This window comes from Melospiza melodia, chromosome 13 (genome assembly GCF_035770615.1).
Source record: "Melospiza melodia melodia isolate bMelMel2 chromosome 13, bMelMel2.pri, whole genome shotgun sequence".
Lineage (NCBI taxonomy): Eukaryota > Metazoa > Chordata > Aves > Passeriformes > Passerellidae > Melospiza > Melospiza melodia.
In genome coordinates this window covers 5,046,615-5,071,491 of record NC_086206.1, presented here as the reverse complement: position 1 = coordinate 5,071,491, position 24,877 = coordinate 5,046,615, and the positions used below count along the sequence as shown (strand labels likewise).

Below are 24,877 nucleotides of genomic sequence, written 5' to 3'. Positions count from 1 at the left end.
ATGGCTTCTGGAGTGCCAAAGACACCAACACCTCCAACACCTCGTATTTTGCTCAGGGAAAGACTGAAGGCTGATTCTGTGAGTAGCCCCTGGGGCTGTGTTAAGGCTGCAAACTGCCCTGCTCTCCCTGCTCTCCCTGCCCCTGCTGTCCAGCAGTGCTCTGAAGCTGCAGAGCCCCTCCCCAGCCCTTTGTGCCGTGCTGCTGTTGCTGGGGCTGTCCTGGTGCAGTAGGGAACACTGTGGGATGTGTCAGGGACAGCCCAGCGCCCTGCCTGGCTGTGCCAGCAGAGCCAAGGGAAACCAATGTACAGCTGAAGCCCTCAGCATGGGCTTCTTTCCTTCCCCTTTGCCACAGCCATTCCTTCTGTCAGGCTGGGCACTCACCTGTGCTGCTCTGACCATCCTGCCCTTGGGCACCCGGGCACATGAGGGGGAAAGCTCAAACTCTGCCCAAAGCCTTGAGAGCCACGGCTGGTCCCAGCTGGAAGAGCTCCCAAGGCAGCTGTTCCCTCCCAGCTCCTGGGTGGGCACAGATGCAGCCCTGCAGGCAGCACTGGATGGAGCCAGGGCCACAAAGGGCCCTTGCTGTCTGCAGCTCACTTGGCTGAAGATGCCCCACTGCTGAGGCTCTGCCAAGGAGATCCCTCTGTTTTCTTCTGTCCAGGGCTCTGTCAGCCCACACAGAGAAAACCAATGCTAATTGACAGAGAGAGCTAAAACTTGGACACATTCCTGTGCACCTCACTCTTGGTACAGCTTTTCTTGCTTGCTTCCCTTGGACTCAGCCAGCAGTGCTATCTGCTGGCTGTGAGTTTTGAGTGTTGTGCAGGGATGGAGTTTGGGCAGTTCTGAGAGCTCCTCCGCACTCTCTGAAAAGGTCACTGCCTCAATCCAATGAAAGAGGAAACAAATGCCCAAAGAGCAGAAATCCCCAACCATGTCCCATCAAATCACAGAGAGACTCATGGGACACAGCCATGTGGCTGGAGTATGTGTGTTCCACTCTGCGTTATTCATTTATTGTTGCTGAGTATTTCAGCAGCAAACTTCCAGGGCTTCCAGAACTGTGCTAGTGGCTGTGATCACAAATCATTCATCAGTAGTAAGTGAACAAGAAAAGCCTCCATGAGCAAGGGCATTTCTGAGACTCTTGCTGGTTTTTTGCCTTCCAGCTGACTCCCTCTGCCTTCCAGAAGGAGATGTCTCTCAGCACCAAGCAGAGGCTGGCCAGAGCTAAGAAGCTGAGTCTGCCTCCCATTGTCCAGCCTCAAGACAAGCCTGGGACCTCCCATCACAAGGTAGCCTTTCCCTGCCCTTGCTGTTTGATGCGATAATGGAGGAGGATGCCAAAAGAGCAGCTTGGCTTGAGCCTGCTCAGCCTGGTCCAGGAGCTTTTGGTCAGCCCAGGGCAGAGGTGGAGGAGCCACTGTTTGCCCAGCGTGGGCTGGGCTGATGTGCTCACCCAGAGTCTGCACTTCACTGGGGATCAGAGCAGAATCTTCCTCCCAGCAGCTGAACCTGTCTCTGCTCTCTCTGGCCTCTCCCTGCAGTTCTCAGCAGCTGCCCCAGAGCAGCGCTCGTTTCAGCCTTGCCCACCAGAGGTGGTGTTTCAGAACTACAGCCCCGGTGAGGTCTGTGAAGTGCCGCTGGTTCTGAGGAACAGGGACAAGGTGAGTGCTGGGACTGGAGGTTCAACGCTGTGCTGGAAGAGGAGAGCAGAGAAGGATGGTTAAGGATGGCACCAGGGCATGTCCACCTGTGCCATCACAAGTGGCAAAACCATCATTCCATGTCTGTCCTGCAGGTTCCTCACTTGTTGAAGGTCACCTTGAAGAGCTCACCTTATTTCCAGCTGGTGGGCCCCAATGACGTGTGCCGCAAGGTGCCACCGGGCCTCTACACCACTGTCCGCATCCTCTTCACCCCTGGGCAGAGAAAGGTGAGTCTGGAGGGCCCAAGAGGTTGCTGTTTGCAGTGGAAAGTGGACCTGCAAGGCTGGACTCAGGGCATCTGGCCTGGCTTTTGAGGACCTGTTTGGTTTCAGAGGATCTAGAACTGGAAGATGCTCTTTGCCCATGCTAAAGATGGAGATAAAGGCTCTGTGCTGAGACAGTTTCTTTTGCCACAGGATTATTTCCACCACCTCCTCTGCACCACTGAAAATGAAGAGTTCATTGTGCCAATTTGGGCCATCGGTGGCCGAGCCATCCTGGACTTCCCTGACCAGCTGGACTTCTCCACCTGTCCGGTCAAGTACACGACCCAGAAGACCCTGCTGGTTCACAATGTTGGAAACCGGCCTGCTCGTTACGAGCTGAGCACCCAGAGGTGAGGCAGCTCATCTGTCCTTGTACAAAGGATATCACCTTTGGGTGATGGCAGAGTTGGGAAAGAGCAGCAAAAGGAACCAGAGCATCAGAGCTGCTGCCCTGCAGCCCTGGCTGGAAGTGAGCAGGACGTGTGGCGTTTGCCGTTGCTTCTCATGGTTTAAGCAGGATGCAGCCTTTGAGCTTTCTCTGTCTCAGATTTCCTGGAGGGTGCTGGAACATGTTGGTAGCTGGCTTGCACCCTCCTGAGCACAAGCAGCTTCTGAAATGCTTACTCACCACTGCCAGCCAAATAGACCCATTCTCTGGGAGGCCACAGGCACGTGGCTTTCCAGTGGTCCCCGCATCAGATGCCCAACATGAGAAGACAATCACTGTTTCTCCTGTTGGCTGAACTGGAGAGGGTAATGCATTTTTGACACCGTACCTGCAAGGAAACCAGTTCAGTTGGCTGGTGGTGTGTTGAGGGTTATGAGATCCCAGAGGTCTTGGTGTAGGAGCTGAGCTCAGGAATGCAGCACAGACCTGCTGTCTAACCTCAGGCAGCTGAGTGGCCTTGATGTTTTTTTCTCTGGCAAAACAGAGGTCAAAAGGCAAATTGACTTTTCTGCTGTGAAACGTGAGGGTCCAAGAGGAGCTTCCACCAAAGCCTGCCAGAGCTATTGGCAGCTCCAATCCAGGCTCCTCAGATGCTGCTCAAACAGGCTGCTGCTTTGGACTGTGCAAACATGTAGGCAGGAACTTGTAAATCCATGTACGGTTTTTCTCTGGGATTTCCAGATCTTGTTTTGTCACCACCAAAATAAATCCCCAATAAAGTCGGGTATCCTTTTACAATGTGCTTGCCAGCAGTTCTGTTGAGTGCTACAGAGCATGTTGGATCCTGCTTGATAGGGATTTAAAGAGTTTCTGAACTGAAGTAGATGAAATAGAGCCTAGATGCAATGACAGAGGCAAAGATGGAGCTTGTGAGCTGCTGACTCTGGACAGAATTTTTCAGCACAGAGATGGAGCTGCTGTAACCTAACAGACTGAATTTATTAGAATAGTTAATGCTGCTTGACGTCAGAATTAACTGACCATCACTTAAAAGTAATAGATATTAAGATTAGATGATATTTGAGTTTCTTCCTGCAATAAGTGTTAGTGGACACATGAGCAATTCAATTAGCCCTATTTTTTTGTCTCCCTTGGTGTGGGAGGCAACTTTTAATGAGATCAATTCTCCCAAAATCAAATCATTTAATAATGGCAGTTAAGACACCAGTGGACAAAAGAATGTTTGGCTGTAGCAGATAACTGTACCATGGGACTTGAAACAGATTGCAGCCTCCTTGCACACAGCATCTACCAAAAGTGCAGGTGAATGGTGCTTTGAGAGACTTGGTCACAAAATTGCCAGCTTTGCTCACTGGTCAGCTCTGTTTCTAAATTATGTTAGGAGTACTTGGTCCTTGGTATCCATGGCCATAACTTTTGCCCAGCTCTGTCAGTAAGGGGAGCTGATATCTGATGAGAGTAAGCAAGATGCAAATGACCCTTGAGCCTCATTGCAGAGAGCTGGATACAGAGTATGGGAGAGATGAGGTCATTTCATCCCACAGGATCTTGTGAGGGCTGGATCTCCTCACACTAGAGTCAGTGGCTGTTTCTGACCCTGTCTGTTCTGTCTTCTGCTGACTGTGGTTGGTTTGCTCTTTGCTTGCACAAGTGAGCAGAACTGGACTGCAAGAGGGTCCCCAAATCTCCACCAAGAGTCCTACTGTCTCTGTGTTGCAGCCCTTTCTCTGTCACTCCGGGCATGGGAACTCTGGATGTTGGTGACGCCGTGGAGGTGGCAGTGGAATTTCGGCCACTGAAGACTGGTGACCATTCCAGGTCCCTTGTTGTGCACTACGACACAGGTGAGTGCTGGGCAGTGCTCAGGGCACTCTGTGCATCCCTCAGAGCAGAGCCTGTTCTAAGCAGAAAGGCTGGTGTGGCCGTGGGTTTCAAGAGGGAGATGATGATACTTTTCATGGGGTTCATGTTCTAGTCATCTGGTTTGTAGTCATGCAGTTTGTCATCTTGATCCTTGTAGAGCTCCTTGTAAATGCCATTTCTAGAGAGCATGTCTGGTATTTGTTGTTTGCATCTCGCCTGGGAAATGCTCACCTGCAACAGGAATGGTGAGCTTGAAGTCTGAGCCCAGATGAATCCCAGGAGCTGGCTGGGAATAATGAAGCTTTGAAAGCTCTGGAAATGAGGGAGCTTGGTAGGGGTCTGTTCTAGAGGGTGAAATGCTGGCAGGTTGTCAGGATGGCGTCATGCTGTGCACATGCAGCTCTCAGCTTGTGATCCATGGACTGATCCATGGAACTGCTCGTTCAGCTAAAAGCTGTGACACTTTCTTCTGCTGCCTGTGGTGTGCTCTGTTCCTTGTGCTTCCATCAGCCAGTGAGGCGAGCAAAGACTCCCCTGTGCTTTGTTCCAGGTGAAGACACCCACACAAGCCTTCATGCCAGAGCTGTGGATGCCCACATCAGGCTGGACAGGAATACTGTGACCCTGGAGAAGACGTACATCTCCATGTCAAACAGTGCAACTGTGCTCATCCACAACCGCAGCGACATCACAGCCCGCTTCCAGTGGAAGGCTGTGGATACTGAGGAACAGGAGGAACAGCTGAGGCAGAGGTGGGTTTGAAAGATCCATTTCAGAGACATTCCTTGCCCAAGGGTAAAACTAACAAATGGCTTCAAGAGGTACTGGTGCTTTTGAATGGCTTTGGGTAAGTAAACCAGCCCATCTCTCCTGCCTCCCCCAAGCAGTTGTGTGCCAGGAAAAGCTGCCTGAGGTGGCTGATGGATTCTCCCTCAGCTGTGGCAGAGGCTTTGAGCCAGAAGGTTCTGTTGAGGGCTGCTGCCTTTGGAAAGCTCTCCTGAGCTTGCAAGTGTGGAGTGAACAAGTGACCCTCTGATCCATTTGGGACCCCATGGCTCAGGGTCAGCCCTTTGCTGTGGAGCTGCTCCTGCACTTCCACTTCTCTCTGCAAAGACGTGGCTTATTAAACAACCTGCTGGGTTTGTCTTTCCTATGCCTGCAGGCAGTATCACAGGATATACCCGCAGCAAAGGCACAAGTTGTATAGTTTTCTGAAGGAGCGTGAAGTGGACATCACTTGCCGAGAACGCCTTGCTCTTCTCAACCACACCTTCCAGAGTGAGGTAGCAAAGATCAGAGGAGATCCCATGCTGTTAGACGATGACATTTTCTCCCTTGTGCCAAAGGTAAATGATGGCTGAGAACCTCCCTTCCTGCTTCTCCCCTTCCTCTTCCTCCTCATCCCTGACTAAGGTCACTTGACTGATCCCTGCCTCAGCTGGCTTTGTGTGCCAGGAGAGAAGTCATCGGGATTCTGGTGAGGTCAGAGAGCTGGTTGCAAAAAGCATTTCTGCCCTGTGGGCTCCTGGCAGGCAGCAGGAGCCTGACTAAAGCTTCCAAACTCTGTTCTCAGTGTTATTGATGAGTGTTACTCACTCCTTGCTTGTCACTGATGCTCTAGATAACAGCTTACAGGACTGTGGTTGAAAACAAGAATTGTGGTGTCTGAAGATAAAGGTTTTGCTGTGTCCTTCTGCTTTAGGAGGGTGAGATCATGCCGAAGTGCTCGGCTGAAATCAGCGTGTTCTTCACGCCCCAGGCAGCCCAGGTCTATGAACGAACAGTTTACTGTGACATCTCAGGTACGGCTCCTTCCCCTGCCCCTCTCTGCAGTGAAGGCAGCTGCAAACACTCCCCCAGGTCACTGGGCTCCTGTGCCATGGCTGGGGAGGGTCTGTGCTCAGCAGGGCCCTGCTGGCACATGCCCACTGTCCCTGCAGCTTCCAGGGCATCTCCTCTATTTTGATTTTTTCCCTCTCAGCTGTTCTGAATGCTGCCTGTATTTAGACTGCTCCTCCTCCCTTGGGGAAAACACTCTGAGGTGCACCCAGAAGGAGGAAGAACAAAATTTCTGGCATTTCCTAAAGTTCCACACTCAGCACAGGGGTAGAAGAAAGGATGGTGTCTGTGGATGTACTGCATCTCCTGAGGGAAGGGAAGGGTCCCTATCTGCTCCTGGGACATCAGGAGCTGGTCCCATGCAGCACAGAGTCAGGGACTAGCACTAAGGCAGCCTGGAAAATGCAGGAGAGTAGAAGGAATTCCTGTACTGAAATAGAAATCTCTCCCCAGGCCGTGAGAACAGGCTGCCCCTGCTCCTCATGGGGGAAGGCCTCGGGCCCCGGGTCCATTTCCACTTTGAGGAACTGAACATCGGGGAGGTTTTTGTCAGAGTAACCCACAGATATGAGGTAAGCAGCAGGATTGGGGTGGGTCCTGCTGGCTCCTAGGGTAGCAGTGAGCCTTGTGGACCTGTGGAATTCCTGGCAACTTGGGTAGTTGTGATGCTGGTCAATTTTGGGGGGATTTCTTGGAATCTGGATCTTTTGGATGGGGTCAGAAAGGTGTGTCTGTTGTTCGTGAGACCCCAGGCCCTGCTTTTGGGCAGCCTTCTTTGGAGATCAGCTGGGAGGCTTCCTGCAAAACCACTTGACACATGAAACCAACACTGGGTCAAAAAGCTGCATGTTCAGAGGCTTTTGTTCCAGTCCCAGACACAAATCACCTTTGTGCTCAGGCTGTCCAAAAGCAGCTGGAACAAACTGGCTGCATTTGAGTTCAAGTCCATTGCAAACAGTTTTCAGCCATGTCCCTCCTGCATATTCGTGGGAGTCAGAGGAAAACCATCCACCCTCCTGGCTCAGCGCTGGTCAAAGCCCTTGGCAGTGCTTTCCCTTGCTCACCAGCCCCTCACCACACCTCAGCCATGATGTACCTCTGGCTCTAGAAAGAGCAAAGTGTTTCTGGGAAGGAGGCAAAGGAACTTCCTACATCTTTGCTTCTGGTTTCTCCCACTCCTGCTGTAAACAGGTTGGGCTGCAATGGAAGCTGAACGTGCCCTGCCCATGGTGGGGTTGGACACGTTTGAAATCTCTGTGGTGATGTCACTGGTAATGCTGTGATGCCCAGTGCTGCTCTAAGGGCCAGGTGTGAATGAACTGGGTGATGCTGAGCAGCCCCTCTGTGCTGCAGGTCAAACTGGACTGTCTCTGCCAGTGGGAAAACCCCAGAGTGCCTCTGGTTAGATGAAGTTATCACTGCTTTGAATGAAACACCCAAAGCTATACAAAGCTGTATTTCAATGTTGTATTTTTGGCTTCTGCCATGCAGCAGCACAAGGCATCTTCTGTCTGTTACTGGTGTTAATAGTTTAATTTGAAAGTGACTCAGACTTCTGTAGGAAAGGAACATTCCTCATGTATTTCCACTTTGCCTTTCTGCTGCTGCAGGCATACCTGATCAACAAGGGGCCTATTGAGGCTCCCTTCAAACTCATCCCTCCAACCACAGCCATGGGCTCCTGCTTCACCTTCCTGCCCCAGGAGGGCATCGTGGCACCAGAGAAGCTCCAGGCCATCCGGGTCTCCTTCTGTCCCACCATCCGGGGGGAGTTTGAGGAACAATTCTGTTTCCATGTGGCTGAATCCCCTAAGCCTGTGATCTTCACTGTCAGGTGAGGAGGGCTTTGGGAGCTTGTTGGGCACATCTGTAGCTGTCTCTGGGTGATCATCTTCCATCTGCCTCATTTTGTGGTGGAGCAGAGAAAAAAGGTGTTGCCTGAGGTGGCTCTGGCTCTGGCATCCCTTTAGTGTGGGGTGCCTGCTGCCCTGTGTGGGTACCCAGGAGCTGCAATGACTCCTCCCTGCAGGGATGTCTCCTGCTTAGGCTGTTGCAGGCAGTGGGATGGATCAGCTTTGGGCAGCAGCTGCTCTGGGATGTCCCACCTGAACACCCAGCAAGGCCCCCAGGGCTTTGAGATGGGCCAGCCTGGGTCATTCTGCAGCAGCAGCAGTGTTTGTAAAAACTCCTGTGAATAATCCCTGCCAGATGGGCAGCAGCAGCCTCAGCTCCCCTCTCATGGCCATGCTGTGGGGACAAGCTGTGCTCCCAGCTCCTGTGCACAGAGGGCTCTGGTGCCTCCTTTGCACAGCCAGCAAAGGGCTGATGTGGGAGTCAGGAGCTGTGCAGCAGGAACTGTGCCAAGGACTGGGGCATCTGTCAGCTGCTGAGCACTTTGCTTTGGCTGCCTCCTGCCCCCGTGGGTGCTGTGTTGAGCACAGGGTGCTGGGCTGATTTGAAACCCAGGGTGGCTCTGACAGCAGCATTTATCCACCCTTTCCCTAAGGACACCCAAACCCTTTGTGATTCCCTTTAACAGAGGCACTGCCTCCCTGCCTTTGTCCCTGCAGGGGCTCTGTGATAGGACCCACTTTCCATTTTGATGTGCCCGCCCTGCACTTCGGTGACATCGCCTTTGGTGAGTGTGCCCTGGGCTGGCACCGCAGTGTCAGAGCTTGCTGTGGTGCTGAAATGGAGCCCTTGAACATAAGAGCATTCATCACTCGTGTTCCTCCACCACAGCCTCTTCAGGGTGTTCATTCAGGGCTGCTGGTGCCTCAGGTACCCTTTTGTTTGATCATGAGATCAAACAGGACCAAAGGAATAAAAAGTGTCAGCATCACTGTTTGGCCACTTCTTGTTTCCCTTTTAGTAAGTGGCACCATAAAGAAAGGCACCGGGCAGGAATATGGTTCTGTAATAGCAGATCCATCCTGCTTAATCTGATTTCATTCCTAAGGTTTCTTCAGCTGGGGGCAGCTCTTTAATCTTTGTTTCTTTAAACTGTGCTGCTGAATGTTGTCTGCATGTGTTACCTCAGTGGCATTTGAGAGCGTGACATCCTTTTGGTGCCTCTCCTGCCTCCCTGCTGCAGTCACTGTTGATGGGCATGGAGAAGCCCTGGGCTGTGCCTGCAGTTGGTTTTTCCTCCCCATCTGGGTTTAAATGACTCTTGGTAAGCAGGCTGGGAGATGTCTGCTCCACACATAGCTGGCCAGCCAAGCCGTAGATCCACTGCAATGAGCTGTAGTTCAGATAACAAAGAAGTAAAATCCAAGCACAGTTTTATCCTACCAGCAGGATATTCACACCAGCAATCACGAGGTATTGATGCCTAAATGGGGATTTGTGTCATTTTCTTAGGTTTTCCTCACACCTTGAAGTGTTGCCTGTTTAACACCTCCCTGACGCCCATGGGCTTCTCCCTCTACATTCCTGGGGATGGCTTGGGAGTGCCCAGTGTTAGCAGCACTACTCAGATAGGCAAACCCAGCAGCCAGTTGTGGAGGAAGGAAGTTCGAGTTCTGAGGAGATTACAGGAATTTACCATAAACCCCCACAGCGGGACCGTCCGTGCCCTGGGATCCCAGGATATCAAGGTATGGGAAGAGTCCAGCTGCTGGGGCTGAGGCTTCACTGCAGTGTGGGAGGGCTTCAGCTCTGGTGCCAGCTTGGAGCATCCTGGGAGTGAGAGATCTGCACTGCTGGGAGGCCTCTGCTAGCTGGCTTACCTGGGATGTTCCTCAGGGAGCACTGTTTTGTTTCCAAAATCATACACTGAGATCAATACCGTATGGTCAAGTCCTGAAGCCATTCTTGTGTTTTTGAGAACAATTTATTTGATTGCAAGTGGGCAGAGGAAGGATGAAAACAGAAAGTTGCTGTTAAAGAGAGAGATATCATTGTGGAAAGCAGTTTTCTTCTCTTCCTGGTCTTGTTTCTCATCTCCTGGGCAGCAGATGAGTTGTATTCACTGCAGGAATCCTCAGTGGGGACAGAAAATACTCTGCAGCCACAAACTGCCCAGCATGTGCTGGGCCACACTCTGCCCTCAGCTTCCTGCTGTAAGGCTGGACTTGTTCCATTGGAGACAACAGACTTCTTCTGCATTTATGTCATTGTAGTCAGGTGAAAAATTAGTCCCTTTAGCAAATCTCATATTGACAGAGGGCTTTTTTTACTCTCAAAGACTGTTGCTCTACTTAGGGACCAGCAGAAAAATTAAAGCAAATCCTCCCTTTGTCTACCATGGAACAGGAGTTGGAGGACAGCACACATGGGTAATGAGAATTTTGGGAGTTAGCAAATACTTGCTGCACTTCATTTCTTTTCTGCCAGGTCACCCTGTGTCCCAACACTGTTGGGGACTACAATCTGGAGCTGGTGCTGGACGTGGAAGATGTTGGCAGGAAGGTGTTTGCACTGCCCCTCACAGCCAGGTACCAACACCTTTCCTGCACCTGCTTGTCTTTGCTCGGGCATCCAGCACCAGCACACTGCCTGGCTGCAGCTCCAAAGGAGAAGTGCTGCTTCATGAGCTGCATCTGCCCATCTAGACATGAGAACAGTGCCAGGAAAGCAGCCCTTAGTGAGATACCCCCCCTGTTCACAGCCAGCCATGGCCCTAGCCCTTTTTCTAAAGGGAGTAGGAATAACATGAATTGTTGGTCCGGGCTTTGGTGCTTGAGCTGGAACAAATTTCCAAAGGCTTGCCTGCCCTTCTTCCTGCAAGTGGTGAACTTATGCTGCTTGTGACCACCCTGCAGCAGTGGTTTGGAACACAGTGAGCAGCCTGCTGAGAGCTGGGGTCTGGGTCCCTTCAGCAGTGCGTGTGCAGTGGGGAAGAGGCTCCAGGCAGGAGTGGGGAGAGCAAAAGGTCTTACAAAGAGGACTGTAGTCCTTGATGTGGAAGGTTGTGGGAACTCAGCATATCACTCCTGATGTCCAGAGTTGCCGAGATAACGCTTGGGGGGCTCGGAAATCCTGGAATGTTGCCAGAAGTGCTTGGTGGTTGGATTTTGACCCTGCAGGGGATGTGCCACCTCTGTGAGGACAAGAGAATCACTTGGGGATAAGTGGTGTAAGAATTAATTATTCACAGGGTGGAAATACAGGTTTTAGGATTTTGGTGCAGGGGGCTTGTAGGAGACAGGATGGAGGAATCGGGGCGTGTCTTGCCCTTCTTCTTTCTTCTTCTTGTCGTCCATCTTCTGTGGTGATGTTGGCACTTTGGGATTGGTTCATGTTGAATGTGCACTTGTTAGTATGGGTAAAAGGTATTGGAAAGTAAAGGTAAATATATTGTACGTAGTTTTTAGTATAAAAATAGACGACCGCCCAGTGGGAGGTCAATGTGCCCTTGGCTGCCTTGCTGGTCAGACCTCTGTCGGGCTGGAAAAAAATTTTGTAGATAAGAAATCATAAACAATACTGAAGACCGAAAAATATGAAGAGTGCACTCATCCTTCGGAGCACGGGCTGTCCCAAGGCATAGGATGCTGTGCGTGACCGGGCAGAGACAAAAGGCCGGACCGGTCAGAAGGTCACCTCAGCTTTCACTGCTTCCCTCTGGCTCTGTTGAGTCATGTTCTCAGAGCTGAGACCAAAAGTCATTCTTGCTGCAGCAGAATTCCATCCTGCCGTGCTGCTGTGGGTGTCAGTTTAGTGCCAAGAGGGATGCAGTTCCCTGGTGCTGTTCCCTCTCCCAGGCAGAGCCATCCAGTCAGTGCCTGGGCTGCCATTTTGTAAAGCAAGCACAAATGGGGACAGTCAGTGTAGAGACCCATGGGGGAAAGAATTGAGGGAGTTCTAGGAACTGGAAGAAGTTGATCACCTGCACTGTGGGCCTTGTGCCCTTCACTGCTGGAAGAGAGGATTCACTTTTCAGGCAGGACAACAGTGCTGGAGGAGAAAAGGGAGTCATTTTCACTGATACACTGGAGTCTTGTGTTCCTTGAGCCTTGGTGGGCACTGGTCCTCACTGGAAAGGCTCCCCCAGAGCTCAGGGACCACTGGCACTGTTACGGGAGTCCTTGCAAGTGTCCTTGGGCAGAGAAGGGGCAACACTGCTAAGACAGCTCTGGACTACTGTAGGACTGCTCTACTACTCTACTCTGTTAGATTTGCAGATATCCTCCATTGCATGCTCTTGGAGGACAAAAGTTCTCCATGCTCCCAGTGTCTCTCATTCCCCTGGGGTCATTTCTTTGCCCAGGTGCATCGTTCCTACTCTGCGAGTGCTCAACCCTGTCGTGGAACTGGGGCACTGCTGCTTGAAGGTGCTCTATGATGAGAAGGTGACCCTGGTGAATGACAGTGACTTCCCAGGCTGCTACTGTCTTCTCCCTCAGGTTTGGCCTTGCATCCATCTCCTCCCCTCAGATTTTACTGGGGGGGTTATTAGGGGAATAAAAGGGTTTGGATAAGACCTTGCTGGTTTCTATTCAAAGCTAAAGGTTTTCTGAGAACAGGAACCTAAATACAAACATTAGGAAGAAGTTTAACATCTTGAGGAAGATGTTTAGAGTCTAGTCCTTGACTTGTTTTCACGTGGCAGAGCTTCGAGGGCAGTGAAAATCCGATGCAAGGAAGCTGTCAGCACCCAAGTGGGTGTCTCTGATGCAGCAACTTTTGGACCCCTGGGGATGCTGAGCACCTACACCTTGCATCTTGGTTTTTGCTTTCTTGCTTTCTCCTGAGAATTTTTACAAGCGTGTGGGAGTTGCTCTTGTGGTAGAGGTTAAGGAGTTTAAAGTTTCCTCAGTTCTGAAGATGCCTTTGATTCTATCCCTGCCAGGAACACAAGGAGGAGGCTGCTGCGTGGTACTCCAGCCTTGCACCCTCTGGGATTATCGAGGCTCACAGCTCGGTGCAGATCCCAATTACACTCCAGGCCCAGTTGCTGGGACAGTGCAGCATCACTGCCAAGCTGGCCGTGTTTGGGAGACCAGGATCCCCACTGGTGAGAGCAAGGGGACTCGTGTGCCTTGAGCAACTCCTCCCAGTGGGGTGTAAACTGCACAGGGATTCTTCCAGGAGCTCGTGATTTATGGCTGGTGTGGACAAGGACAGAAGGGACTGGTGGCACAAGCAGCAGCTCGTGCCTAGGAAAGAGGAAGAGTGGAAGCCTCACAGGTGGCAATCTGAGTGCCTGACCCAGCATAGAGTTACAAATCTGGGAGATGGGATAACAAGCCCAGGCTGAAACCCAAACCAGTCCCTGGGTCTCATACTCTGCCATGTTATCAGATGAACACAAGGGCTGCTTCATTACAGCTGTTCAGCATCACATCCCTGAATCCTGCTAAAGCAAGCACTGTTTGCTAAAGGAATGTTTTGTGCACAGCTGGACTGAGGCTTCTCTGAAAGCCAGGTCCCTCAGGTCTGAGAAATACCCATCATATCTCCTCAAGAAAAGCCCACCCAAAACAAAATGAATGTCCACACAACTTGCATCTGGAGCACAGGCTTTGCTTGTTCTTTCCACCAAGTTTGGAAATGGATAAGGCAAGCAATTTCCTGAACCAAAGCCTCCTAAAAGAGGACTCTGAAGATTCTGAAGAAGATTCCAAGGACTGTAAAGAAGATTCTAAAAGAGCTCCTAAGAGAGACATATATCATAACAGCAAGTGGCTACAAAATACAGGCCCAGTCTGCCAGACATGGATGCTCTTCATCCCTCCATAGTCTGCTTTGTGCCATGAGCACCCCACAAAGGCAGCAGTGCTGCAGCATGTGGACATAGTTTAGCCAAGAATTCCATGTTCCTTGTCCCATCATCTGTGCTACCTCTGCAAGAAGAATCCTTTTGAGTTTCAGACTATTAAGTCAGTTGAGACTTTTTTTTAAGGAAAAAATACTGCTTGAATGATGCAACTACTAATTGATGCCCCTTACTCATATATATGAAGATTACACATCAGCACAAACTGAAGGCAGCTAACTTGCCTCATCTCCACTCTGAAGAGCCTGCCTTGCTTCTGGCTCGTGCTGCTTTCACCAGAACAGCTTTTTGAATTGTAAAGAACTTAGTGTTCAAGGATGGCTGTGCAGCAGCAAAGGCTGGGAAGGTGCTTTGGGCCAAGGTGGAGCATTTGAATGAAGCAGGCAGGAGGTAAAGGAAAGAGCCATGTGGAAGAGGTGTGAAGAAGCAAGCATGGCAAACAGCAGTGCTTTGTGCTCTGATAATGGGAGCTTGTGGCTTTCAGGTGGGATCACTGCAGACCCCACACTTGCTCCAGGCCTTCTGTTTCAGTCTGCACCACTGACAACTTCCAAGGGCCATCATTGTCCCCAGTCTAGGAATGCTCTTGGAGCTGGCTGTGTTTTTAAAACTGCCTTTGTTGCGTCTTTTGACCTTTCCTACCTTCCTCCTGGAACAGGAAATCCGTTTAGAGTGCGTTGGCCAGGGCCCCGTTGTCTATGTCCATCCCAGGGAGATAAACTTCGGCTCTATCCCAGTCCTAGAGGATTGTTCCAAAACTCTCCACCTCGCCAATCAGTGTAAGATTCCTGCAGCCTTCCAGGTGGAGATGGTAAGTGTCTGTGGGGCTGTTTTCCAGGGACAGGTGCTGGTTACCAGCAGCCCTTGACTTGTTTTTGTATGCAACGTTTCTGTACTGTTCTGTGTGAGTGGAAGCAAGATATTCCATCCAAGGGCAAGCAAGAGGAGCCAGGATCTCAGGCACGCCTCTGTGAAATAGTTTGCAGAGAGATTGGAGCAGAAATGAGTCTGGATCATGTTTGCAAGTTCTCTCTTTATTTTATGGAAGATACTTAGCTGTGCAAGTCCTGTTTTCGGAGCTCTGAGATCAAGAGAAGCTGTGGCCCTTTGCTCCTAAGAGGGCGTGGATTTCCCCATGGACTCCCCATTCCATCTGCATTTGTTTGTGCCAGACTTGTGTTAATGGCAGAAAGCAGGGTGTGAGATCTGCCCTCAAACTGCTCATGGGGAGGCAAATTTCACAACTCCTGTGGGTCAAACCAGTGGTGCTGTTGCAAACAAATGCACCTGTGAGGGCTGTGCACCCCCAGAGCCTGTGGTCTCTGTAGCATTGCAGAATGGCTCTGGAGATCACCTGCAGAGGAAGGTTGTTTCATTCCTGGAGGTTACAGAGGGGGACAAGCCACAGGGCTGGAGCTACAGCTTGAAAAAAGCTTTGAAAAGAGATTTGATCTTCTGTATATTGGGTGGGTTCAACTTCTGGAGCTGGTTAAAGCCAACCCTGATCAAGTGGACTTGTTTGTATTTGTGGATAAATCATCAGGTGTTGTGTGAGAGTTCAGGCTCAGCCTCCTGGGCCAAGGAGGAGGGGCGTGAATTTTCCTCTTGCTGCTTTTCCAGCTGTTTGGGGGATAAATGTTATCCCAAAGTGGAGGACTGGCAGGGCAGTTTTTCCTGACTCCACAATGGAGTTCTGCTTTCAGCCTCTGCAGGGAGCAGTGCACCTTGGCTGGGTGCTCATGGTGTGTAAAGGTTGGCTTTCACATGCTCCTGCCAGGGCCAGAGCTGCAGAGCTGTGTCTGTACAGCTGTGCTGGTGCAAGGCCTTTCCCCCTCCTTTGGGCACCTTCCAGCTCCCTTGCTCAGTCCATGAAGTCCATGAGAAAGCAGATGACAAGAGTTCTTGGGAAGAGTGGGCCATGCCCACAGAGCACATGTTGTCCAGTTTTCTTTCTGCTTCCTGCTTTCCTGCTCTGCTCTAAGCATTTAGAGGTGACTTTTCCAAAGCAGAGGGCCCTGGGGCACCTCTCTACAGCTGATGATTGGTGGGGAGTGAGGGCTTCAGTCCTTCAGGGGGTGTTGAGAAGCACTGATGGCCCCTTGGGAAAGGAGATTTGGGATTTTGCTCAGCTGGCTTTGCAGAGTTATCCTTCAGGCTCTCAGCAGTGTCCTCCAGCTGTGTGGCTGCTGGGCTGGGATTTGAGCAGTCCTGCCTTCCTCCAGCCATGAGCCTTTGTGCACACCCAGCTCCGCTGCCAGGAAGCCAGCAGGGAGTAAACAGCTTCCCTTGGCAAGGGCTCCAAAAAGAGCCAGCAGGGGGAATTACCTTCTCCTGAGGAGGAGCTTCCCTTGGGTTGAGCAAAACAGGGCTAATGACCCGAGTCTGTCAAAGGAAGGTAAAATACAGGTTGTATAAGCTCTTGGGGAGTTGCTGTGCTGGACACCATAGCTTACATTTAGGGAAATTAAACGTTTATGGTTTTTATACTCATCTCTTTAGCCTTCCCGTTTTCTGCACCTCACAGCAGAGCAGGGTCCATGGCTTCCATCTAACTTTGTGTTTGGCTTTTCCTACAGGCTGTGGAACGTTCCTGCTGGAGGATTGAGCCCAGTAAAGGAGTGGTCCCCCCCAGTTCTGAGGTGTCCGTGGCTGTCATAGCTAACCTGAATGACACAGTGAAATTCCAGGAGAAGTTGAAGGTGTTCATTGAGAACAACCCTGTGACCATCATCCCTCTCCAGGCTGTGGGCGTTGGCACCACAGTTGTCTCGGACAAACCTCTTGTTCCGAAGCTCGACTTGAAGTCCTGCTTCAGGTAGGAGACTCTAGAAACTTCCACATCTCCTGTGTGTTCAGCAAGGAACAATTTTTCCATAGCCCTTCAGGCTAGATCTTCAGTACTCAAGGTCCCAGCTCTGTTTCCATGAAACCACAGGAATTCATTGAGAAATATGTCAAATATCCTGGAAAGCCACAGAAATGGAAAAGCTGGAAGACCTGGCAGGGCTGAAGCTTTGAGCCTGGGCAGCATTTTGGGCAGAGGTTTTATTGCAGAGTGCGCAGTCAGGGAATGCCATCGGGGTGAAGCTGAAGCTGAGTGATGCCAGGGAAATAACAGCTCCCGTGACATTTTCCATCTCTCTTCTCTTGCAGCTTCAGTCGCTGCTTTTACCACTTCCAGCTGACGAACAGAGGCCGCCGCACGCAGCGGCTCTACTGGAGCACGGAAGGGTTCCGCACCTTCCGCCGCAGCGCGCGGGCCCCGGCCCCCGCGGGCCCCCCGGGCAAAGGGGCTCCCCCCATGCCCAGGCCTGGCAGCCCCGTGTTCAAGCTGTGCCCAGCGCAGGTGGACCTGAGGCCGGGCCAGACTGTGGACATGGTGCTGGAAGGCTGCTCCAGCACTGTCCAGGTGAGGCCCTGCCCAGGGCTGAGCCCTCCCCATCAGATCCCCTCCACTGCAGCTTCTTCTGCAGCCCCTTGACACTGGCCTGGCACAAGGAGCAAGTGACTTCAAGAAACTGTTTCAAAGCCAGTTGCTTTCCTTGCTGGCCACCGTCAGTTGCTAAGGCTCTTTTGTGTTTCCCTAGCTACCATAAACCCAACTTGCTGATCCCAAAATACAGACTGAAGGAAGTACTGCTCCTTTGGGTAAACAGGGCTTACCTGTGTCATGTGCTGAGGCAGAAAGGGAGAGCAGAGAAAAGAAGTTGCACTTAGGCTAGAAGCCCAGGCAGGAAGCAAATTAAACTACTGTCAAGTGCTTTTTCTGAGGGAAAAACCCTTTACCCAGGCAGTAAAACAAATGCCCTGGGAATGGCAGGAGCGTCTGGGAGCAGCATTGCTTTTCCTCTGAAGACAAACGTGGGCACAGGGCTGCTCTTGCTATGAGTCCTGGAGGGGGAAAACACAGTGTGCCAGCTCTAATGATCAGTGCAATGTCCATCCAGGCAGGAAACTGTTCCCAGACATCGTCAGAATTGACAGTTTGACTTTGGTCAACTTTTCTATCACTGCTTGCCCCAGTGTCTCAGCCACCCCTGGTGTTCCAGGGACAGCCAGGTTCTGCAGCACCCCTGGAGAGCAGCTCAGGGGGGGAGATTTTAGCAGAGTCTGGGAGTGTTCTCCTACCTGGACCTTTCTTTCCAGGGGAAATGAAACTCTGCAGAGAAGCTGCCAGCTAAGTCTGGTATGCATTCCCTGGCTCCAGGAGCCCTGGGCACAGATATTTAGAATACATAGGTGGCAGCACAGAAAGAAAAGAGAGCTATTGAGGAGAGCAGAGACTAATTACAGTCCCTAATAACGAGTGACAGGAATGGGGCCCATGGGTGGGTGGCAAGGCAGTGTGGGGTGTTGGGCCTGCCAGCACACACGGGGACACAAGGGAATCTTGTGTGCAGGAGGTGAAGGAGCGGCTGCTGTGCCACGCTGTGGTGGGGAAAGAGACAGCAAAGAAACAGATCCTGCAAACAGATGTCATCTGCAACTTCATCTGCCCTGCAGTGCAAATGTCCCCCAGAGCCATCGCTTTCCGTGTGGAAAAGGTAAAGTCACCAGATTGCATCCTGGCATTTAAAGGTGTAACTCTTAACTTGGCTGGAAGTAAATAGAAATATATGCACTTCTGGGGCTGAAAAGTGTGAAGTGCATTAGAAGGGGAAGGAGGTCTATGGCACTTGAGGTTGTTTTCCCTTGTCTCCTGTTTCTGTAGAAACCCAGTGATGTCCTGACACTGCAGTACCAGCCGCTGACATTAAAAAACACCAGCTCCCTGCCATTCAGCGTGGTGCTGGACTTGGAGCAGCCCTTCCTGGTCTGCAATGTGAAGCGGAAGCCCCTCCCTGCAAATTGCAAGGTGAGCCTCTGTGGGCTTGTGCAGTGGGGTTTGAGGAGGAGGGATGTGGTGCTGCACTTCTGCTGGGAGCTCCTCAAGTTGAGAAGCTCATTCTGTAGTGTCAGCAGTGGATTGGCCTGAGCTGAATCAGCAGAGCTGCTGAAGGAATCAAAATCTTATCTGAATTGGTAACATCCATGCTGGCTCTAAAACGTGAGGAGAGGGGAGCAGGAAAGCAGATTGAGGCAAGCCATGCAGTAAAGGTGTCTCCTGGAAAGCATGCCAGCTCTCCAGCAGCCACCCCCTTGGATTGGGGCTGAGCACAGCAACGGGAGCCTGAGGGATCCTGGGCTGGACTGTGGTGCCTGCAGTCAGACCCCTGCTGTAGAGAGATGAACCATGAACTGAGGAGCCCATGCTGGGCTCACTTGGAGCATTTACTGTTTGCTGCTGTCAGGCCTTGGGACATCATCCCACAGGTGATTAATTACTGCTCATCTCCTTGCAGCCTGTGAGAGTGGGTGTAGGGAAGGAACTTCATCTCTGCATCTGCTTTAACCCAGCTTATAAGAACAGTCTGATCAGCTGGGTGGCAAAGAAGGTTCTCAGGGTGAGCTTCATGGAGCATCCTCATGTGGAGAAGATCCCTCTTCGGGGGGAAGTCTGCTTCCCAAATCTCCACCTCCCCACCAAGGCTGTGGACTTTGGCTGCATCATAAATGACACTGAACAAGAGTTGAAGATGGAGATGACCAACTGCAGCCCACTCCCTGTCAACTACCACTGGTCATTCCTGACAGACAGCCAGGTGAACACCATCAGGTATGAGCATCATCATCCCCATGCTGCTGCGAGCATGGAGCTGCTCCAGCCTGGCTCTGAGTGGCTGTCACTGAGCTCAGCACACCAGCACCCAGCCAGGGGCTGCAGTGCAGTGAGGAGCTGCTCTTGCAGGCACCTCTCTCCCCCACTACAGGTCCACCATCACAGTTATGTTATTTTCCAGGTTCATCCCTTCACCACCTAAATTCAAGCCACGGTCATTAAACAAGAGGAGAGTGTTTCCATGGAGATACTCCAGGGCTGTAAGTGTGGAGGAGCCAACTGAAACCCCAGAAACAACGCAGGATTCTGCCCAGGAAGATTCTGCCCTGGAGGATTCTGTCCTGGAGGATTCTGCCCTGGAGAATTCTGACGAGCAGGATTCTGCTCAGGAAGATCATGCCCAGGAGGGTCCTGCCCAGGAGGATGCTGCCCTGGAGGATCCTGCTCAAGAGGACTCTGACCAGGAGGATTCTGCTCAGGAGGACTCTGACCAGGAGCCAGAAGATGCAGAGCATTCCCTGGAATCAGAGGTGGATTTTCTTGTGCACCTACCACTTGCTTTGCCTCCTCAACTTGCCACCAAAAAGTCATACTTGTGCCAGCCTCCCTTTTTGCTGCCCTTCCGTCCTGTGCCCTGAAAGTGGCAGTTGGGCATGGGGTGTCTGGGGAGGCAGAAATAGGAAAGTTTTGCTCAGAGGAGCTCACTCAGATCCTACACACCTATGCTGACTTTGGGACTTTTTGGCTTAATTTCTTTACAATGTAAAATGAGGTCTTTATCTGCATCATGATGAGAAGGCCTCCAGCTTCCCATGTCAGTTCATGAAGAGTCCTGATCTCCACGTAGCCCCTTCCCAACCCAGCTAGAGCACTCACATCTGTGCCTTCACCCAAAAGCTGGTATTGCAGTGACAGCTCCAGAGCAAGACTTTGCAAAGTCACTTATTATGGAGCAATAAAAAGTCACTTATTATTATGCAGTTTAAAAAAAAAATATGTAAGGAAGCAGAAGAGTTTCTCAAAAGCCCAGTGTTGGCATTAATTTTATGGAGAAGGGTTGTACCTGCTCACACAAATACCAGTTGTTTCTACACTGCACAGTTTTTCTGAATCAGGAGAAACAAAGCCATATATGAACAGTGGCTGAATGTTTTCAAATAGAAGCACAAAATCATCTTTATTTCCTGATTATGCCATGTATGCACAAGTAAACCAGGGAAATTCAGGTGGCCATCCTGCAATCCTGGAATGGCTTGGCTTGGAAGGGGCTTTCAGAGATTATGTAGTTCCAACCCTCCCCGCCTGAGTGCTGGGGGCACCCAGTTCCCTCAGGCAGGTTTGATGTAGGAGGTGCAGATGGAGCCCAGGTCTGATCTGTGGCTGGGCTTGGACCCACACTCGACTGATGGCCTGGACATTGTCACCCTTGGTTTGTGCCCAGGCCCCTTTCCAGCTGCTCCTGGTGTGGGAGGTGCTGGAGCCTGCAGCAGCAGCGTGATCTTGCTCAGAGCAGCCAGCTCACTGCAGCCCGTGGTGCTTTTTCCAGGGGCTGTCATCCACTCCTGGGGCGTCTCAGAGGCCGCTGAGGGTGAGGGGACTGAGCTGGTTCTCAGAGATGGAGCACCCCAAGCTGGGAATGCAGGAGGTAAGTGGGAATTTGTCTCACGTCCATGTTTCCAGTGTGGGAGGTGGTTCTGTAGCCCCAGTGCCACTGGTGGCCCTCAGCACTGCTCACAGAGGGGCCTCACATCCCTCCCAGTCCATCACAAAGCTCTGCTGAAGCCAGTGCTCACTGGAGAGGCCATGTGGGATGTTTTGTAGGGCTGCCCCAGGATGCTCCCTGTGCAGCCCCTGTGGAGGGCATTGCTCCCATTTACCTCATCAGGTGGTTTTCAGCACATTTTTGTAGGAACTTTGGCTGTAGCAGCTTGAGAGAACAGCACGTAAGTCAGAGAGAGGGAGAAAGGCCTCAGAAGTCAGATGAGCCTTCCCCCAGCTCCAAGGGCTCCCACCTCCAAGTCTCCTGGTTTTCTGAAGACAGTGAGAAGTGTTTCCAAAGACAAGTTCTGCAGCAGAGAGAATTTCTTGCTGCCAGGAGACATTCCAGTTGACTCTAATGTAGTCTATACTCATGGATAAGTGATTATGGGAGAAGATTTTCCCCATGGTCCCTCCACTGGTCAGTGGCACGGACACAGGGTGAGATCAGGGTGATTCTGGCTGTGTTTGGGGAATAGGCCCCTCCAGCTGTGACTCTGCTTTATTTCAGGACACAGCTGCTCTTCTGCATCCGTTTCCACTCTCACCATCTCCATCTCTCCTCCCCTCCCTGCAGGTTTTTGACGTGCGGCCGCTGTGGGGTGAGCTGCAGCCGGGAGAGAGCGAGCAGGTCACCTTCACCTTCTTTGGGCACGCCAACGTGGTGGCGCGTGTGCGGGCGCTGTGCCACGTGCAGGGAGGCCCCAGCTACGAGGTGGTGCTGACCGGGGAGGCCTCGTGCCCCAGCTACCAGCTGGACCTGCAGGAGATCGACTGGGGGCTGCAGGTACCACAGGCTGCTCCTGCCACAGCTCCTTGGCTGCCATCGTGGCCACCCCCGTCCCAGGCTCTCTCCCCCTCTCAGCCCCTCTGCTGGCTCTGGGGCTTGGAACACAACCTGTGAGAGACAGTCCAGCATGCCAGCTGGTTTGGAATGGCCATCCCCACCCCTCCCTCCCTCCCCCTGGCTGAGGGACAGGACACTGTCCTCTCCAAGGCACCTGACCCTGCCGCCTGGGGAGCACAAGGCTCCCAGGGAAGATGTCCACAGGGACCTGTCCCTGGGATATCCCTCCACTGATCTGCTCCTAAACCTTGAGCTCCAAGGAGATGCTCTTGTCAAATGCTCTGGCTTGATCCACAAAATCATCCAGGGAGGAACTTGGGCTTTCAGTCACTTCAGTACCTGAAAACAATGTCCCACAATAATCCCCACTTTACTTCTTTTCACTTTAAAGTCCACAGATACTTCCAGCTGCTGGCACTGCCTGTGTTGTCCTGTGTGCCTCTCTTGTCACCTGTCTGTTTCTTGCCAATATTTGCATGCAGGTGCCTTTTCTCCTGGAATGCCTCTCAGAAATGCACTGACTTTTAGATACAATTCAATGGGGACAAAGGTGTCAAAGCAAAACAAAACTGTTCATTAGTAATAATTCAGCCGAGCTGGGTGTGTGTCTCCCTGCCCCTGGAGACGAGCAGACACACCTCCAACAAAAGGGCAATCTTTGAATCCCCTTTGGGACAGTCCCTGGCCCCTTTCCTGGTACTCAGGAACTTCCATTCTCTCTGACCAACAACTTTTCTGTCCCTTCCCCTCTCATCCTCTTTCCTTTTGGTCAGGTCAGGTTGTCAACCCTGTCCCTCTGCCAGCTCACAGCAACACCCAACAAACCAACCTGAACAAATCCAAACCACAAACAGCAACATGCAGAACCAACAACTTCCATTCTTTAACTCCATCAGCTTTTGGCTTCATCTCACACATCTCAGTGCCACCTCCTCTGTTTCTCCTGGCTGTTGGTGGCCCCTCAGAGTGCAGAGGACCTGGTCCCCTGGTTCATTTCTTTCTGGCCTTTCCAAGGTTTTACCACCTCTCTGTAGCTGTGTGGTTGCACTGTGGCTGTGTGCTTTCAGTGCCATCAAAGAGGCAGGAGGTTGCCAGCCTCAGGCCTGTGTCTGTAACTTCTCCCTGCTCTGTTCTCTCTGCAGAGGTTTAACAAAGTCCTCAAAGCAGAGGTGACCCTGCGCAACACCGGGGTCATGGAATTCACCTTCGTGGTGCCAAACTGCAGCACTGGCACTGCAGCAAAGCCTCTGCCCGGAGTGCCCGTGGTCGTGCCCACCACAGTGAGTAGCACAAGTCATTGCCTCTGGCCCTCTGTCAGGCAGCCCAGGAGAGAATTAAAGGAAAAAAGGGGGGGAAAAGAGGGAAAAAAGTGGGGGGAAAAAGAGGGAAAAAAGTGGGGGGAAACCCCCCAGCTGTGCTGGGGCTGCAGCCCTGCGAGAGCTCAGGAGCACACACTGCACTCCAGGGTTTTGAGCACAAGGAAGGTAGAAAGTGATGTGGTCTGATGGTTTCTTCTGGATGAGAACCTGTCCCCTCAGCCTGTCTGTCCCCTGAGCCATCCCACAGCAAAGCCCTGATGCAGTCCCTTCCTCCTCTCCTGTCCCTGCAGGGTTCCCTTGCACCTGGCCAGAAGCAAGTGCTGAAGGTCTATTATCTGCCAGGACAGCTGGGAGCCTTCCACAAGACTTTCCAGGTCAAAGTGGCTCATCTGGAACCGGCAGAAATCACCCTGAAGGGAAAGGGGACCTTCCCTGGGGTTACCAAGTACCGGCCCAGGAAGCTGAAAGGTGAGCACTGTGTTGGCTCCCAGGAAGATCCCCTGGTTTCCCCTGCCATCACACATCAGGCAGCTCACACCCATCTCCACAAGCCTGGAAGTTGCAGGGCTGCCAGACCAACACTTTGGCCTCTCTGGTTGCTTCCTGAGTTTTGAGCAGTTGAGTCCAGTTAGGCTTTTTCCCAGGATCCTTTTCCCAGGATCTTGCCAGCACATTGTTGTAGTCCTGGAAAGATGATGGCCAGGCAGAAAAGCTTGGGAAAGCTGTGAGAGAGGCTGGCAGGGCTTTTGGCAGGGTTGGATGTGCGTGGCATTGCAGGGGATGAGATGATCCCCTGTGAGTGAGAATGAACATGGGGATTCAGAGAGGAGCAGCAGCATCCATTGTTTCTGGGACAGGCCACTGTTGGGGAAGTGGGACTTCTCAGCTTCAATGGGATTGGCAATGTGCCTTGTCTTCTATTTATGGATAATTCTTTCCTTCAGAAGAGGAGATACTGCAAGAGGAAGGAAAAAACCCAGAGGAAGAAGAAAAGGAAAAGGATGAATCATCTGTGACCATCTGTGATGATGGAGTCACTGATGGGTCACTGATGGGTCACTGATTGTCACACCTGAACAACAGGCTAGTGTCCAACATCTCCCCAGGCCCCTTCAGCTGAGGGGCTCCCCCAGCAGCACACTGGGTCTGGTGGAACAGGTGGGAGGGTTATTCCCACTTGGGAAATTGGAGGAGTGGCAGCTGTGCTCCCTCCCAAAGCTGCCTTTGCTTGTGGCCAGCCCATCCTCCATACTTGGAGCTCTCAGATAGGTACTGCCACAATCACATTGCCAGATTTCTGGGCCACTTGCTGCATTTGGAGAGCTTGTGCTGTGTTCTCTTTTGTGACTGAGAGAAATATTTGTATTCAAGTGTTTATACCTAGAAAGTGAGCAGAATATTCAGAGTCAGTGAAGGGCCAAGAACCAACAAACTCTTCTTCATTAGCTGTGTAAATGGCAAGAAGGGCAACTGAACTGGTGA

General features: G+C 51.7%; 1 protein-coding gene across 1 annotated transcript; it reads left to right on the top strand.

Moving 5' to 3' along the window:
* LOC134424501 (hydrocephalus-inducing protein homolog) lies at positions 1-23,653 on the top strand. The gene is made up of 28 exons (XM_063168319.1): positions 1-78; positions 1,173-1,298; positions 1,551-1,670; positions 1,805-1,939; positions 2,129-2,328; positions 4,107-4,231; positions 4,801-5,002; positions 5,413-5,596; positions 5,953-6,052; positions 6,543-6,661; positions 7,700-7,923; positions 8,660-8,727; positions 9,453-9,688; positions 10,428-10,528; positions 12,304-12,504; positions 12,646-12,694; positions 12,886-13,050; positions 14,471-14,623; positions 16,389-16,627; positions 16,966-17,221; positions 18,213-18,356; positions 18,524-18,667; positions 19,341-19,468; positions 19,653-20,001; positions 21,018-21,116; positions 21,807-22,016; positions 23,219-23,356; positions 23,615-23,653. The coding sequence occupies exons 1-28, from the start codon at positions 1-3 to the stop codon at positions 23,651-23,653; spliced, it is 4,332 nt and encodes a 1,443-aa protein (XP_063024389.1).
* The last annotated feature ends 1,224 nt before the right edge of the window (positions 23,654-24,877 follow it).

Excerpts from the sequence above, each read along its gene's own strand:
- LOC134424501 (XM_063168319.1), top strand. The coding sequence starts at position 1 with ATGGCTTCTGGAGTGCCAAAGACACCAACACCTCCAACACCTCGTATT. Across the intron at positions 5,597-5,952 it reads TTTTCTCCCTTGTGCCAAAG|GAGGGTGAGATCATGCCGAA; the intron begins GTAAATGATGGC and ends CTTCTGCTTTAG. Across the intron at positions 13,051-14,470 it reads GGAGACCAGGATCCCCACTG|GAAATCCGTTTAGAGTGCGT; the intron begins GTGAGAGCAAGG and ends CTCCTGGAACAG.